The sequence below is a fragment of the Macadamia integrifolia genome, chromosome 13 (genome assembly GCF_013358625.1).
Source record: "Macadamia integrifolia cultivar HAES 741 chromosome 13, SCU_Mint_v3, whole genome shotgun sequence".
NCBI lineage: Eukaryota > Viridiplantae > Streptophyta > Magnoliopsida > Proteales > Proteaceae > Macadamia > Macadamia integrifolia.
The window spans coordinates 10756478-10770949 of NC_056569.1; the positions used below are offsets into that span (position 1 = coordinate 10756478).

Below are 14472 nucleotides of genomic sequence, written 5' to 3' on the forward strand. Positions count from 1 at the left end.
GATGGAGAATTTTCTGCTTCAAGATAGAGTTGCTCTGTCCACAGATCGTTGGATCGGAATCTCTTCATTTTGGACGCCAGATGTAAGGCTTAATCGACCGCTCAAATGTAATGATTGATTATGTTGTTACGTCATGTAGGTCATTTCAATTATGTGGCCCATTTTACCGAGAAAAAAAGATTATATGACCCATTTTACATTTTTATTTTTTGGGAAAAGGATTTCTAAGTCCCTCCAGCAAGGAAAACTAGCTTGTGTGTCTATATCTCTCTGCTACTCTAATGAAATGATCCCGTTGTCTTTCCATGAGACCTCATTGGTGCACTTTTTGAGAATCTTCTCACTTCATTTTTTATTGTCGATTTTCCCTTCACCTATGTCCATCATGGACATCAGTATTGTCAAATTGCCAAAGGAAATGGTACGTTTGACCCCGTAAATAGGGTGAGATTTAAGATTGTGGGAGCCTTATTCACTAGGTATCCCCTTTTTAAATGAAAGGGTGAGAGTGTAATGGTGACCCCAAGACTTCAATCACATGGTCAATTCATATGTTGGAGAGGAATTCTACTAAAGATGTAAAGTAGTAAACGGATCAAATACAAATCGGATGTGATCGGATTCAGATTTCCCTCAACTAGATATGGATGCAAATTGAATCCAAATTTTCAACTATCCATTTTCATTATTGACTTGTGTCACCCATACCTTCTTCCCTTGATGTATACGATTTGCTAACAACCCATATCTTTCAATTGTCTTAGTTTTTTTCTTCATTCTCTAGAATTTGTCTATATTAAGTACTTAAATATTTTATTAGGACGAAAGTTTGCTGTCCGGTCACATGGCCACTATGCTAGTAAGCCAATGAAAGAGCACACATGGGTATTCCATAGTAAAGCAGTCTTTTCCAGTGGCCCTACGAGAGGGCGGAGGGGAGCCTAACTGGGCAGGGATCTTTTTCCCATTTTATCATTAGTCATCTATTTGAATCAAATAGAGTATGTTCCAAATTATCCAAATTCAGATCAGACACTGATACAAATCGAATTCTGATTTTTGACTATCTTTTTATATCCCCAAATTCTACCTTACATGTTAAGTCAAACATGGACAAAAAGTCCAAAATAGAGATGTTAGCATGTCATTGAAAGGATGAAACTATGGAAGTGAAAGAAGGGTGGAGGAGAGTAATGTCCTCCATGCGCCCTCTCACATCATTTTGTAATCTTTTTCTGAGATTATCTTTCCTACATCCTCTCTTGCTTCCGATTGAATGAACCCTCTTCACCATTTCTCATTGGTCAGCTTCAGGATTCCTTCGTGATCACTATCCCAAATAAGAGTAACAGATGAATTTGAAAAGCTGAGCCCAAGTTGGATATTCTGATCCTGATTTCAGCCTAGGAGTTCTCAGAGACATCAAATGCTTGATCCAAAGAACCAGAAATTTTAAAACATGTACTCGAGTTATCTGTTCCCTCAAAAGTTTTGGATTCATAGTTTTGGGTCTATGAAAAGAGGAAGACTATTAAAAGAGGGGCAGAATCAAAAGCAAGATTTACACATGTATTGAAGAAACAGAAGACCATGTAGTAACACTGACAAAAATGAATTAAATACATTATGATTATAAAGAGATAATGAGGGCTATGATGCTACAACTCAACAGTAAGACAAGCCACGAAGAGCTCATCCAACAAAATTTTCCGGATTTCTGTATTCTGCACAAACTCACCAACATATCTATAAATAGCTTCACCAACGCTAGGAACCCAAAAATGAAGCTAGTAAGAAAAACAGCTAAACTCTTGTTCTCCATGTGCACCTGATTATCCCGGACCTTTTGGACCTCCGATCTACAAAACAATGTAACCTTTTCGCACTCAAAAACACTGGATCATGTAACCACGAATGCACTTAGTAGCATAGTAGCATAACCAGTTAGAAAGCAAGGTTGATTCTAATAATGTATGTAAGATTGTGGCAAGTTTATCTTCTCTTAAAAACTTCCAAGTATTTGCGTGCTACTCTGTGCCCTCTTTATCATTTTAATATCCGTATAAGGGATTACATCAGATTTAATAGAGAAAGGAGAGATTCATCCAAAAGAACATGATGCAGACAGAGTTCATCACAAAAGCAGTAATAATGCTGGATCAAGTAAAAAGAAACTTTTCCATAGGTGTTTGGTTTTAAGTAGAAAGCAATATGGAGAACATGTGGAGCACACAACGTAAACAAGAAGTAAAATTTTTTAAATCTTCATATCATCCAAACCAAAAACTCCACATGTTCTAAACAATGATGCTTAAATCTTAAGCTGGAAAGTATGCAATCCAGATATGTGCAGGCGATGACCAACATTCTCATGGCCTTCCAGTTTTTAAGACAATAGAAGCAAGGTTGCTGCACACACTGCTAAGCTACCCTGCCTTGTAAGTCCAAATCCAAAACTCCAAATGCCTTGACAACAAAAGTTGAATCTTTAACTGGAATGCATGCGTTATATATTTGAGCAGGCCATAACTAATATTTTTGTGTCTCTTACCATTTTTTATGATGATCTCTGCACTGGCACCGTCAAGCCACCCCACCAATAAACATCTTGAATTTTATCCAAACCAGAAATTCCAAATGTCCTAGATAACCTATGAAATCACTTCGATTTTAAACTGGTGAACTGAGATATTGACTTTTATCCTCAAGGCTCTCCCACTTTATGGGTTAAGGGATGCTGCAAACTTTGCCACCATGCTTTTGAAATAATCAGCATTTCCTTGAATGCAGAATACCCATGTGTCAAGAAGTAGTTGTTCTGTACAAATATAGTCTAAGCCATGACTAATTTTGTCCCGGCTCTTTCTGAACCACATGAATTTCCATACATAGTTATGAACCATCTTGTAGATGTCATTTAATTAAAAACCCAGAATATTGAAAGCATAAAAGTCCATGACTTTGGGAAAAAAAAACATTCATTTCATCATTGGATCTCAGCATTCTAATAGAATTGCAAGGTACACTGGCTATTTATCCAGTCACCTACTTTTCTGGCAATATAATAGAACTGCAAATAAATTCAGATATCCAGAACCGATGTCCGGTAATATCTATTATGCAAATATTCTACCCTCACTGAATTTTTTTATTCCTGATTTATGTAGCAAATAAATTTGGATTTGTTTCCAAAAGATAGAGATGTCCTGACAGAGAATGTTAGCTATAAACTATGAAGATCAAATGCTGAAATCAAAATTCTAAAGCATTTCCCTCCCCACCACCACCATTCTCCCAAAAAAAAAAAAAAAAAAAAAGAGCAAATAAATAAAATGAACAGTAGTTGCAAGTTGAAATTCTGTTCAACAGATACTTGGCATGACGTAAACATCACATACATTTTTCTTTAGAAATTCTAGCTGACCATCACATCCATATAACAAGGTAGAAATTTGTTCCTTGATAAAATATAATTATGTTTTTCAATCAGAAGATGTATTGAAGTTTTTAATCTAAAGGTAACTATTGAGTTCCAATGCTAATATAAAGAATGCAAATATATATAATCACAGCAGAAAAGTTTAAGAAATGTACGCAACCTGAGAATTGCATTATCTCTGACTAGACTATCCAATTGCACTGAAACAAGGGATTTCCATGAAATAAGGTCTCCAACGTCTTTGGTCTGTGAAGTTAATGAAAGGTAATAAGTTAAAAAGCCACAGAAAATGAAGAAAATCAACCAAAGAGGGGGGGAAAAAAAATCAACATACCATGACCTCCTTGCTGTCCACAATATCTTTTATATCTAATCTGATTTTCTCCACAAGTGTGTCTTTCTCCGAAATTTCATTATCAAACTCTTTGAAAATGGTGCCATATCTAGAGTTCAATTCTTCCACATATCGCTCCAAAACAGATAAACTCAGATCTAGCGATTGGACTTTTTGCATCAGTATTTTAAGGACAGTGTCCCCAGGCATCCTTCCAGCCTGCAGTGGTCGAATTCCCTTGACTGGATCTGGCACATTACCTTTTGGGATTTCACGTTTCACAGTGGAGCTTTCAGTTCCAGATTCATCAGCTTCTGATATACGATCCCCACAGAGATCATCATGTTCACTGGGCTCTGGCTGTGGGGCCACTGGTACCTTCTCAACCACCATTTCCTCAGATTGAAATGGTTTATCTTCAATCGAGATCCAATCCTCCAGCATCCGCTCAACAGCATCCACTCCATACACTTTCAGAACACTCAGCGTACAGTAAAATTCTGAACCATAATGGCTCCGCATATTCAACATTAGATACCTCACCCACTTAGGCTCCTGAAGTACAAACCTCTGTGCATGTTTGACATTTCCAGCAGTGAAATTTCCAAGCTTGATCCAGTTGTCGGTTGGATAAACCAAACTGCCTAGCAGCTCAAAATCCTTTAAGTTAGATGAATAATGCTCAAAATTTGCTATGTCAATAGTATCGACTAATGTTTCCTCTGAAAGTTCTATGACAACAAATTTCTCTTCGGCTGAGCAAGGATTCCGAAGGTACTTATCCTTGTCTTTGCACAAGATGTTAGAGGCACCTTTTGCTTCCTTATTAAAAGCTAACACTTTTGCTCCCTTTGAGTCCGAGGCATAATTGTACTCTGTACCACTAGGCTCCAATCTGTGTATTACACCACTAGCCTCGCCAGTTGTAGGCTTTCCTTTAGGGTTGATTGCTTTGCTCTTGAACTCATCAAGACCAAGCGGTGCGGCACGAGAAAGCCTGTCACTCTTTGGATTATCCTTTTCTGCTTTTGCTCCCATACCAGATGTCCCCATCTCAGATTGTTCTTTAACAGCCGAATGAAGATCTCCATTTCCTTCACTAATCTGTGATTCACTTTGGCTGAGCTTGGTCTCAACAAAAGAAGCAGGACTCTGATCAGAGTCCTTTGAATTTGTTTCAGAAGAAGAAAACTCAACTCCTTGATCAGATACGTTGTTCAGTCCCAGCTCATCTTCATGCCAGGTTGATTCATCAACAGGAACTCCAGATCCATCTACATCACATCACAAAAATAGAATATAGACATTATTCAATTAGAAAAAAAGAATATGCATAAAGGTATATTTGCATATAAGAAGTCAAATTTTAGATAAGCTCACTACTAGAAAAAGGGGGAGGGGTGAATATGCCAAATAAATTTTAAAAAGTTTGATGGTGTGATGAATATGATCTGAATATACAAAGAGTATCATCAAGCCATCACAAGCATCCACAACAGTTGAATTGTCTAAATCCTTGAGCAAGATTTTGAACATCCCTCAAGGAAGAGTAAAGACCAATACCCCAAGTCCCCAACCCATATCAGAAGTGGGAAGAATCAAAATGAAGCAATGAAGAAAACATCATGGGTCTCAGTCAAACTTTATGAGAACATATAGTATGTTGCACGCACCTATACTATGCAGAAGGCATAACTCCAAGCAACCCACAAAGAAATAAATAAGAAACCAGAATAACTAAACCAAATAAGGGGGGGAAAAACTCTTAAAATTTTCAGTGATGCTGTTTTGATTTATCTCCTGGGCAGTAAAGGTAAATGATAAAGAAAAGGAAACACATGAAAAAGCTTACCTCTGTAGACATCTCCATAACTGATCCATAAGTTCAAGAGGAACACAAGCGCCCATAAAGCAGCAAGTATAGACAGAGACACCTTATAATAAAAGTGCTTTCTTCCAGTGAAGGCATTTTCCAAAGCTCTTCTTTGCAGAAGAGCTCTACGTGATCTCTGCATTGCACATCAATCCGATCTACGTCTGGCTGCAGAGCGAAGGAGGGGGATTTGGATGAGAAAATCAAATACCAATCTCAGTAAGCACTCGCTTTTATTTCTAAAAATGTTTACAAACAACAAAAAATGAACAACAAAAATGAAGAAGGGAGTGGAATTTCGGCTTACGAATGAAGCTCCATTAAAGTTCAACTCAATGTAACGTAATGCATATTCTTTTAGGCCAAGTTATTCAGCTTAGCAACCAAGCAAAATTACCTTTACCAATAGGAAACACTACTGTCCACCAAAGTCGATGGTGAAAACCATCAAATGACTCATCAAATGGATTAAAGAAAGAAAGCAATGAATCACTTCCCGAATTCCTGTTACTTTAATCTTCTCTACTTTATTACATCCTTGTAGCTAAAGAAAGTTGGTAAACTGTTCCAAGTTTGTTCTGTCTTTTATTTGAAAGCGCATCATCAACTGTAAATTTCCCTCCTGGCCTTTATGATATTCTTCTCTTTATCTCTTTAACTACACAATCTTAGATCGCACTACAAAGAATTTGCATAACCACCACCAAAAGGATACCGAATAAAAAAAATAATAAGCTCATGGTTTACCTCAATCGTCGAAATTAATAATTTCCCTCCACTTGGATTTCAAACACAAAGAAGAGAAACAACAGCAGATCTCAACGTAAGGTCTCAGGATCCACCAAAGTCTAAAAGAATAAAAGAGAAACCGTAATCAAATCCCCATTTCTTTTCAAGATCCCCATAGAAAAGTCTCAGAACCCATTCAAAAAAGAAGGGGAAATTTCTAGAAATCAACTTCAAATCCATCCAACTCTCCCTTTTCCTCCTTAGAAGATTCAATCAAGTTGGTTTGATATATACAAAAACCATCGATTGAATTTCAATCCTCAAAAACTCCAAAACCCAATACAATAATAATAATTCCTAATTTAAATTTAAAGAACAGAAGCAGGAGAAGATCGAAAAGTCGAGACTTACAGAAAGGGAGCCCAAAATTTTTCGAGATCTTCAAAATCAACCCAGATTTCGAATTCTTCTTAGATCTCAGATAAACAAAAAATAAAGAAATTATAAATTATTGGCTGATTCAGAAACCATTGAGAAGCATTATTTTAAGCCAATAATCTACGCCTTCTCTGGTCACTCGAGCTGATCAACATCGTTTCTCTATATTATTCTAATTTTTATAATGTCTTTTTCTTCTTCTTTTTTTAATTCGAGAAGCCCACCTGTAACGGCTTTCAAGTCAGCTTCCGCCGAATGTCGGAATTTCTCTAGAGATTTGACAGTTCAAAAAGAAGAAAAAAAAAAAAAAATTTATCATCGTATTGTTCTTCGTGATTTTTACACAAAAGTCGAGGAAGGTAGATGAAGGTGAAGATTCTTTACCAGATACAGTAAGAGTGAGAGAGGCGATACCTCCTTAGTCGTTACTCCTCTGTAGAAAAGTCGTCAATAGAGGTTCGTTGCTTCGGACGTTCTGTTGTCGTCAGTTCACTACTAATATTTAATTACTGGCTCTGCAACAGTTTTAGAAAGTAAATAAATTCTAAACCCATTACAGTTGTAACGTCTCCATATCTGGTTCAATTCTAGATTGGTTGGATCAAGGTTGGGTTGGTCATTAAACATCTACCTGGCAGCATGGTTCCTACTTTCGGGCCAATTATAATAAGAAGTGAGCATAGATAAGGATTAGGATTTTAGTGAGATGTGAGCATAGATTGAGATAGGATTTTAGTATTACAATAAGAAAAAAGAAGCTTAATAGGCAACATGATCTCTACTCAAATATAGAAAGGGGTGAAATGATTTCTCCACCCCCCAAAAAAATGAAATCTCACCCCTTTTGATATTGCAGTATGTAAGCATCGGCAAGGGTAAGATTTTAGTATTATAATAAGAAAAAAAAAGCTTAAAATGCAGCATAATCTGTACACTCAAACATAGAAAAGGCCTCCACCCCCATGAAAAATGAAAAATCTCATCCCTTTTGATACTTCAGTACATAAGATAAGGATAGGATTTTAGTTTTATAATAGGAAAAAAAAAGTTTAGAAAGCAAAATGATTTTTACACTAAAACATGGAAAGGGTTTAAATGACTTCTCCACCCCAATGAAAACTGAAATCTCACTCCTTTCGATACTTCAGTGCGTATGCATCAACAGGGTAGGATATTAGTATCATAATAGGAAAAATAAGCTTAAAAGGCAGCATGACCTCTACATTCAAACACATAAAGGGTCGAAATGACTTTTCCACCCCCATGAAAAATGAAAATCTCGCCCTTCTGATACTTTAGTATGTAAACATCGGCAGGGTAGGATTTTAGTATTATAATAGGAAAAAAGAAGTTTAGATGGCAACATGACCTCTACCCTCAAACATGGAAAAGGGTGAAATGAAAATCACCGCCTTTTGATACTTCAGTATATAAGCATCGACAAGGGTAGGATTTTAATATTATAATAAAAAAAATGAAGCTTAAAATGCAGGATGACCTCGGATGACCTCTATACTCAAACACATAGAGGGTGAAATGACTTCCCCACCCCAATGAAAAATGAAGATCTTGCCCCTTTTGATATTTCAGTATGTAAGCATCGACAGGGATAGGAACTTAATATTATGATAGGAAAAAAAAAGCATAGAAGATAGCATGACCTCTACATTCATATACAGAAAGGGGTGAAATGACTTCTCCACCCCCATGAAAAACTTTCCCCTTTGATACTTCAGTACGTAAGCATCGACAAGAGTAGAATTTTAGTATTATAATAGGAAAAAGGAAGCTTAGAAGACAACATAACCTCGACACTCAAACATAGAAAGTGGTGAAATGATTCCCCTGATTCCCCAACCCTATAAAAAATGAAAATCTTGCCCCTTTTAATTCTTCAGTATGTACTTCCATTGGTTCTGCACTGGCCTTTTAGGAAATCATATTAGAAACAAATAGAAGAAACCCCCGAATCAAACCAATTTTCGATTTCTACATGTTATATATTAAATCGAACTGAAATCAAATAGCAAAAATAAAACCGAACCGATTCACACCCGACACCTCAAAGTGGTGCAAATATCCAAAGTTCACAGACTAATTCCTACCGTAAAACAAACGAGCTGACGCGTGATCAGCGTGTAGCCATGGGAATCTCAAAGTTTCCTTGGATCCCACTCATACTTGGATTACGCTAACGGTATGATGATTGGGCAAGCGCTGTAGCCATGGAAATCTCCGCGTGGACCACCCTGTGAAAGGAGAGTATTAAACGAGGAACCACGAGAGGAACCAGGATGAGGAACGTTACTGATGTGACGATCGTTGTATTCGTGACCGGGTCATGAAAATCGGAAACGGGAATTGAATCGTCAAAATTGGTCCATTATAAAAAACGATATCAAACTGCATTGAATCGTCTGAGTCAATACGACCCAAGATGGGTCAATACTTAGTCGATACATTATTGCCAATGGCAGTCGGCACCAATGCCACCAAAAGCAGCAACAAAAGCCACCACCCACCACAGTCGCCATTGTCACCGCCACCATGAAAGCAGCAATAGCAACACCAATGCAACCACCACAAAAGTAGAAGACGAAGACCTGCTTTGGAAGATACTATCAAGTTATCAGAAATCGTGTTTTGCAGTTCAATCCCATAGTTGGAACCCCTTACCATGTCCGAAACACTGTAGCATCCCTGGGAAATGTCCTAAATAACCCCTATATAACTGGCTTTCCCTAAATACCCCTTTTGTCGTCTGAAAACTGCAAACGGATGTCTGAGGGATCCCTCTCCCTCTTTTTTAAACCACTTTCGACTTATTCAACAAAATAAAAACTGTCTTGACCCAATATATCATTATCGAAGATAGGGTTCCGTGTGTAGATTTAAAGAACTAAAAGATTTGATTTTGTTTAAAATCTATAATCTATTCTCAATTGGGTTTTAATCGGGTTTTATGAATAAAAACGTTGAATTGAATCAAATTACTTAATTTCCAATTGAATAAGAAATCAAATAAAAATATGGGAGAGAGTTACTTACTCCAAGTGTGGGAAGGAATCTGCATGTTGTCATCCATATGGAACTCATATTTTTAAAATATACAAAAAGATTAGTAATAATAAAAAGGTGTGGGATGTGAGAGGGGAGTGCAAAAAAATTCTCACATAGACAGTGTGTGGATTTTTTCTCCTAATTATATCCTTTTTGGAAAAAGGTCCCTGAAAATGCAATGCAAGGGCCAATGGCACCATGTATGGAAGCATCGATTTCTGCCTTTCACGAGGTGCATGGTGGTCATTTTGCCCACCTTTCAAGCTGGTTTTTAGGCTTATTTTCTCCCAACATTTTTTTTAATGTTTTTAATTGATGTAGTTTTTTTTTCTTCTTCTTCTTCTTCTTTAAGGCACCTATAATCAATATAGATGACAAATTCTATTATTTTTTAATATTTAGAAAAAAAAAGTTTAATGGATTTTTTTAATTTGTGAAGACTTAAAAAGTTGATCTAAACACCTAACATAGGGTTAAAATCGGATACAAATCGTGTCCAAATCGAATAATGAACCGAATAAAAAAAGGCAGAAAAAATGAACCAATCAGGATTCAGAAAATAATTTCATCTTCAATTTTGATTTGATTTGGCTATGATGCTCACATTTTGTATCTTTAATCCAACTAAAAATGCAAACTGATTGACATGCTTATGCTCACATCTTGGGATGTGAATCATCTAGCTATATGAAATATATGTGGGTACATAATCACTTTGTTGCGCCCTCGTGTTTCACCTCGGAAGATTTCCATTAGGCTGTTGCCAAAAGAAGAAAAGAGAAAAACAACAAAAATACAAAATTGTATTATTTCCTTTGTTTAAGAAATACTCATTGTGTTTGATATGTCCTGAACCAAGAGAATATTAATTTTTTTTCTTTCTTTTTTAATTTCAAAATTCACCTTGATAATGGCAAAGTTTTCTTTTGCAGGGGAAAAAAAAAAGTCTTGCCTAAGATATAGAGAAAAAAAAAAAGTTCTTTTATTTTCTTTTATGATTGCCAAACAAACATAATTTTGTATAAACACAACCCTAAAAGTATGCCGAAGATAATGAAAAACAATAACAAACAATGCACGCAGGTTTATGAGGTTCGGAAAGATTGCCTACGTCCTCGGTGAGATGAAATTATACTTCATTATTAATGGAGAATAGAGTTACAACGCTCGTCTTCACACCTCTCAGTATTACTTGCATTACAGAGAAAGAAAACATCGTTACAAATATATTGTGAAAAATCCTAATTCATAAAGTAAAAAACTGCCTTTAAATAAAAAAATAAAAATAAAAATTGAAGGACCACCGTTCTGTCTTGTTGGGGTGCCTGCACCAATACTTCCTGGATTAAATTGCGACAGAATACAAGGTATCCTACACCAACAAATTTTTAATTTTCTAGATTTTTAATTTTTTATTTCTTTTCTTTTCTTCAATTGGCTACGAATGAACATCCTAATGCTATCAAACACATTTGGGATGTTCTCTGTAAAGTCCGCTTATAAGTTGGGTGCTCAGCTTTTTCCGTGCAAATGGGTATCTGCAGCAAAAGCTAGGGACATCCTGAAAGAGGTTTGGAAAATAGTGAGGAACTCTAAAATTGCCCCCAAAATAAGGTTTTTTTTTTTAATGGAAAGCTTGCTTGGGAATTGTTCGAGTGTGGGCAAACCTGAAGCATTGGTGTATTGTTGACTCTGATGTGTGTGTTGGTTGTGGTTTGGGTGTCGAAACAGTGGAGCATGCCCTTATGTATTGTCCTTTAGCCCAACATGATGGTATTTGTATTTTTTTATTATATTCTTGAATGGGGCAAAGACTTTGCTATTCAAAGAAGGAAAATCAAATGTTCTTTGTTGCCCACGCTATTGCCATTTGGGAGATATGGAAAAGACATAACACAAGATGTTTCAAGACTTGTACTCCTCTTTGCTCTTGGTTAAGTTCAATCAATAGAAGTATCGAGGAAGTTCTCTCTCTCTCTCCCAACTTCTTCTATGGTGAAGCCGCTAGTTGATTATGAATTGGAGTTCATTGCTCCCCCAGCTGATGCGTTATCTGTTTTCTATAATGCAACTAGTACTCGGCCTTAAGCGTTGGGCGTGGGAATTATTATCTCAGATCCACTGAATCAGGTTCATCTCTTTGTCTCAAATCATTTTGTACTTATGTTGGCGACGGTGGGTGAAGTTGGGGTGGGTAACTCACTCCCTCATATATGAATTCTCGATCGGTTTGGTGACTCATCCCTCCCAGGCATTGAACAAAGGGCATTTAGCCTAAAAGGTCCCTATCTACCTTTAAAAGACAACAGATCGAATTCCTCTAAAAAGCCCGCCCTCCGAATGATGGTTTCTGGTTGCAGCTAAGATGTTTAGCCATGCGTTGCTGTTAGCTTCCATTCAAGAGATAGATCAGCATTAGTTGGATTAGTTGAGGAATCCGGATATGAAAGATCAGATCAGTAAGTTCATCGAAGCCCCCCCTAGTGGTCCCCGGTTCAAGTATGGGATGAGATTAAACGTTATCGCCAATGCGTAGCTGGGGGCCGCTAACCAACCAGCTCATTAAGAAACTATATTTGATTTTTAGTGTAGAGCCTTAGATTGGTTCTTTTCCGTGTACTGTTCATTTCCGACTCTCAGGTGTTGATGAAGCCGCTAGTTGATTATGAATTGGAGTTCATTGCTCCCCCAGCTGATGCGTTATCTGTTTTCTATAATGCAACTAGTACTCGGCCTTAAGCGTTGGGCGTGGGAATTATTATCTCAGATCCACTGAATCAGGTTCATCTCTTTGTCTCAAATCATTTTGTACTTATGTTGGCGACGGTGGGTGAAGTTGGGGTGGGTAAATCACTCCCTCATATATGAATTCTCGATTGGTTTGGCGACTCATCCCTCCCAGGCATTGAACAAAGGGCGCTTAGCCTAAAAGGTCTCTATCTACCTTTTTTTTTTTTTGTTTGAGAAAAGGAGAAATATAATTAAATAGGGAAAAAAATAATAATAATTACAACCTTTGGTAGACCTTCCCGCATGCATCATCACGTAAAAGGACGATCAGATCAGCAGGGAGGTTTGAGAGATCCAAAATAGTCTCCTGAGGAGATTGAACAAAATAAGCCAAAAAATCAGCACACCTATTGATCTCACGAACGTGATGCGAAAAAACACAGTGCTGAAAATTTGCATAAAGCTCAAAGATATCATCAAGAAGTGCCAGAGTGAACCATGGAGGGCGAAACTTCCCAGTAATCATTTGAACAACAGCCAGAGAGTCTAAACGAACCTGAAGGTGGGTACATCGAAGGTCCCTGGCTCTCTTGAGACCTTGACGAATGGCGATCAGCTCAACACATAGAATGTTATCATGAACTACGGCACCCGCCAGAGCAAAAACGGGGCAACCCCTTGCATCTCGAGCAACAATGCCATACCTGCCGAGCCCATTTCTAACTAAGCCATCACAATTTAAAACAAGCCACGCCGCAGGGGGCCGAGGCCAAGAGAAAAACTGAAGCAGGTGAGAAAGAAACTCCGGTTTGATTTTCCATCGGTGAAAAAACTCCTTAATGGATGAGGAAGTCGCAGTTCTGATTTGAAGATGACAGAAATGACCTCTGGTATCGCTAACAATTCGATGAAAAAGCTCGTCCACATTGGTAGCCTCCAATTTGAAGATACGATTGTTGCGCTCGCGCCATATTCGATAGACCACTGCCGAGAAGTAGAAACTCTGAACAGAGGAAACTGCAGAGTCCCCCTTAACATTCTGACAGAGCCAAGAAACTTCTTCAGACCATGAAAGCAAAGTATATCTCTGAAAACCACAAAGCCGCAGCATCGATGCCAAATTTTCGAAGAGTATGGACATTTGGAAAATAGATGGTCAAGATCTTCTATATCCACGTTGCATAAGACACATCTAGTGTCCACCACCAAGCCCCATGAGGCCAATCAAGCTTTGGTAGGGAGCCGTTTGCGAACCGCGAGCCAAGCACTGAAGGTAAAACGCGGATGAGAGTAGCGAAACCATATCAGATGATGCCAATTCACCACAACACCGGGACGCTGAATGATGGTTTCTAGTTGCAGCTAGGATGTTTAGCCATGCGTGGCTGTTAGCTTCCATTCAAGAGATAGATCAGCATTAGTTGGATTAGGTGAGGAATACGGATATGAAAGATCAGATCAGTAAGTTCATCGAAGGCCCCCTAGTGGTCCCCCATTCAAGTACGAGATGAGATTGAACGTTATCGCCAACGCGTAGCTAGGCGGCCGCTAACCAACCAGCTCATTAAGAATCTATATTTGATTTTTAGTGTAGAGCCTTAGATTGGTTCTTTTCCGTGTACCGTTCATTTCCGACTCTCAGGTGTTGATTAAGTGCATCACATCCCCCTCTATTGCCTCTTCTAGTAGCTCTACTATTGTCAGGTGCATTTTGCTTTAAAAAATGTCTTTTCAGTCTGTAATTTTGCGTTTATTGGGAGGGGGTGAAAATGGCCTTCTATTGCAACCTCCTTCTTCTTCTTAATTTAATTAATTAATTAATTAAATAATAAAAATAATAACTTTCCTTAATAATATGGAAGTCGCATC

General features: G+C 37.7%; 2 protein-coding genes across 7 annotated transcripts; both read right to left on the reverse strand.

The window, feature by feature from the left end:
• Nucleotides 1-1596: 1596 nt before the first annotated feature.
• LOC122060163 (SUN domain-containing protein 4-like) lies at nt 1597-7338 on the reverse strand. 6 transcript variants are annotated; one of them, XM_042623350.1, is made up of 6 exons: nt 6787-7064; nt 6394-6494; nt 5626-5814; nt 3774-5047; nt 3600-3685; nt 1597-1859 (listed from the first exon to the last, which is right to left on the reverse strand). In XM_042623350.1, the coding sequence occupies exons 3-6, from the start codon at nt 5786-5788 to the stop codon at nt 1631-1633; spliced, it is 1752 nt and encodes a 583-aa protein (XP_042479284.1). In that variant the 5' UTR covers nt 5789-5814; nt 6394-6494; nt 6787-7064; the 3' UTR covers nt 1597-1630. The 6 variants fall into 6 exon arrangements, with proteins under 6 accessions (XP_042479284.1, XP_042479288.1, XP_042479287.1 ...); XM_042623354.1 differs by lacking the exons at nt 6394-6494; nt 6787-7064 and adding an exon at nt 7228-7338; XM_042623353.1 differs by lacking the exons at nt 6394-6494; nt 6787-7064 and adding an exon at nt 7198-7309.
• A 5542-nt stretch (nt 7339-12880) lies between these two features.
• Nucleotides 12881-13714, reverse strand: LOC122059007. The gene has a single exon (XM_042621717.1). The coding sequence runs from the start codon at nt 13712-13714 to the stop codon at nt 12881-12883; it is 834 nt and encodes a 277-aa protein (XP_042477651.1).
• Nucleotides 13715-14472: the final 758 nt, after the last annotated feature.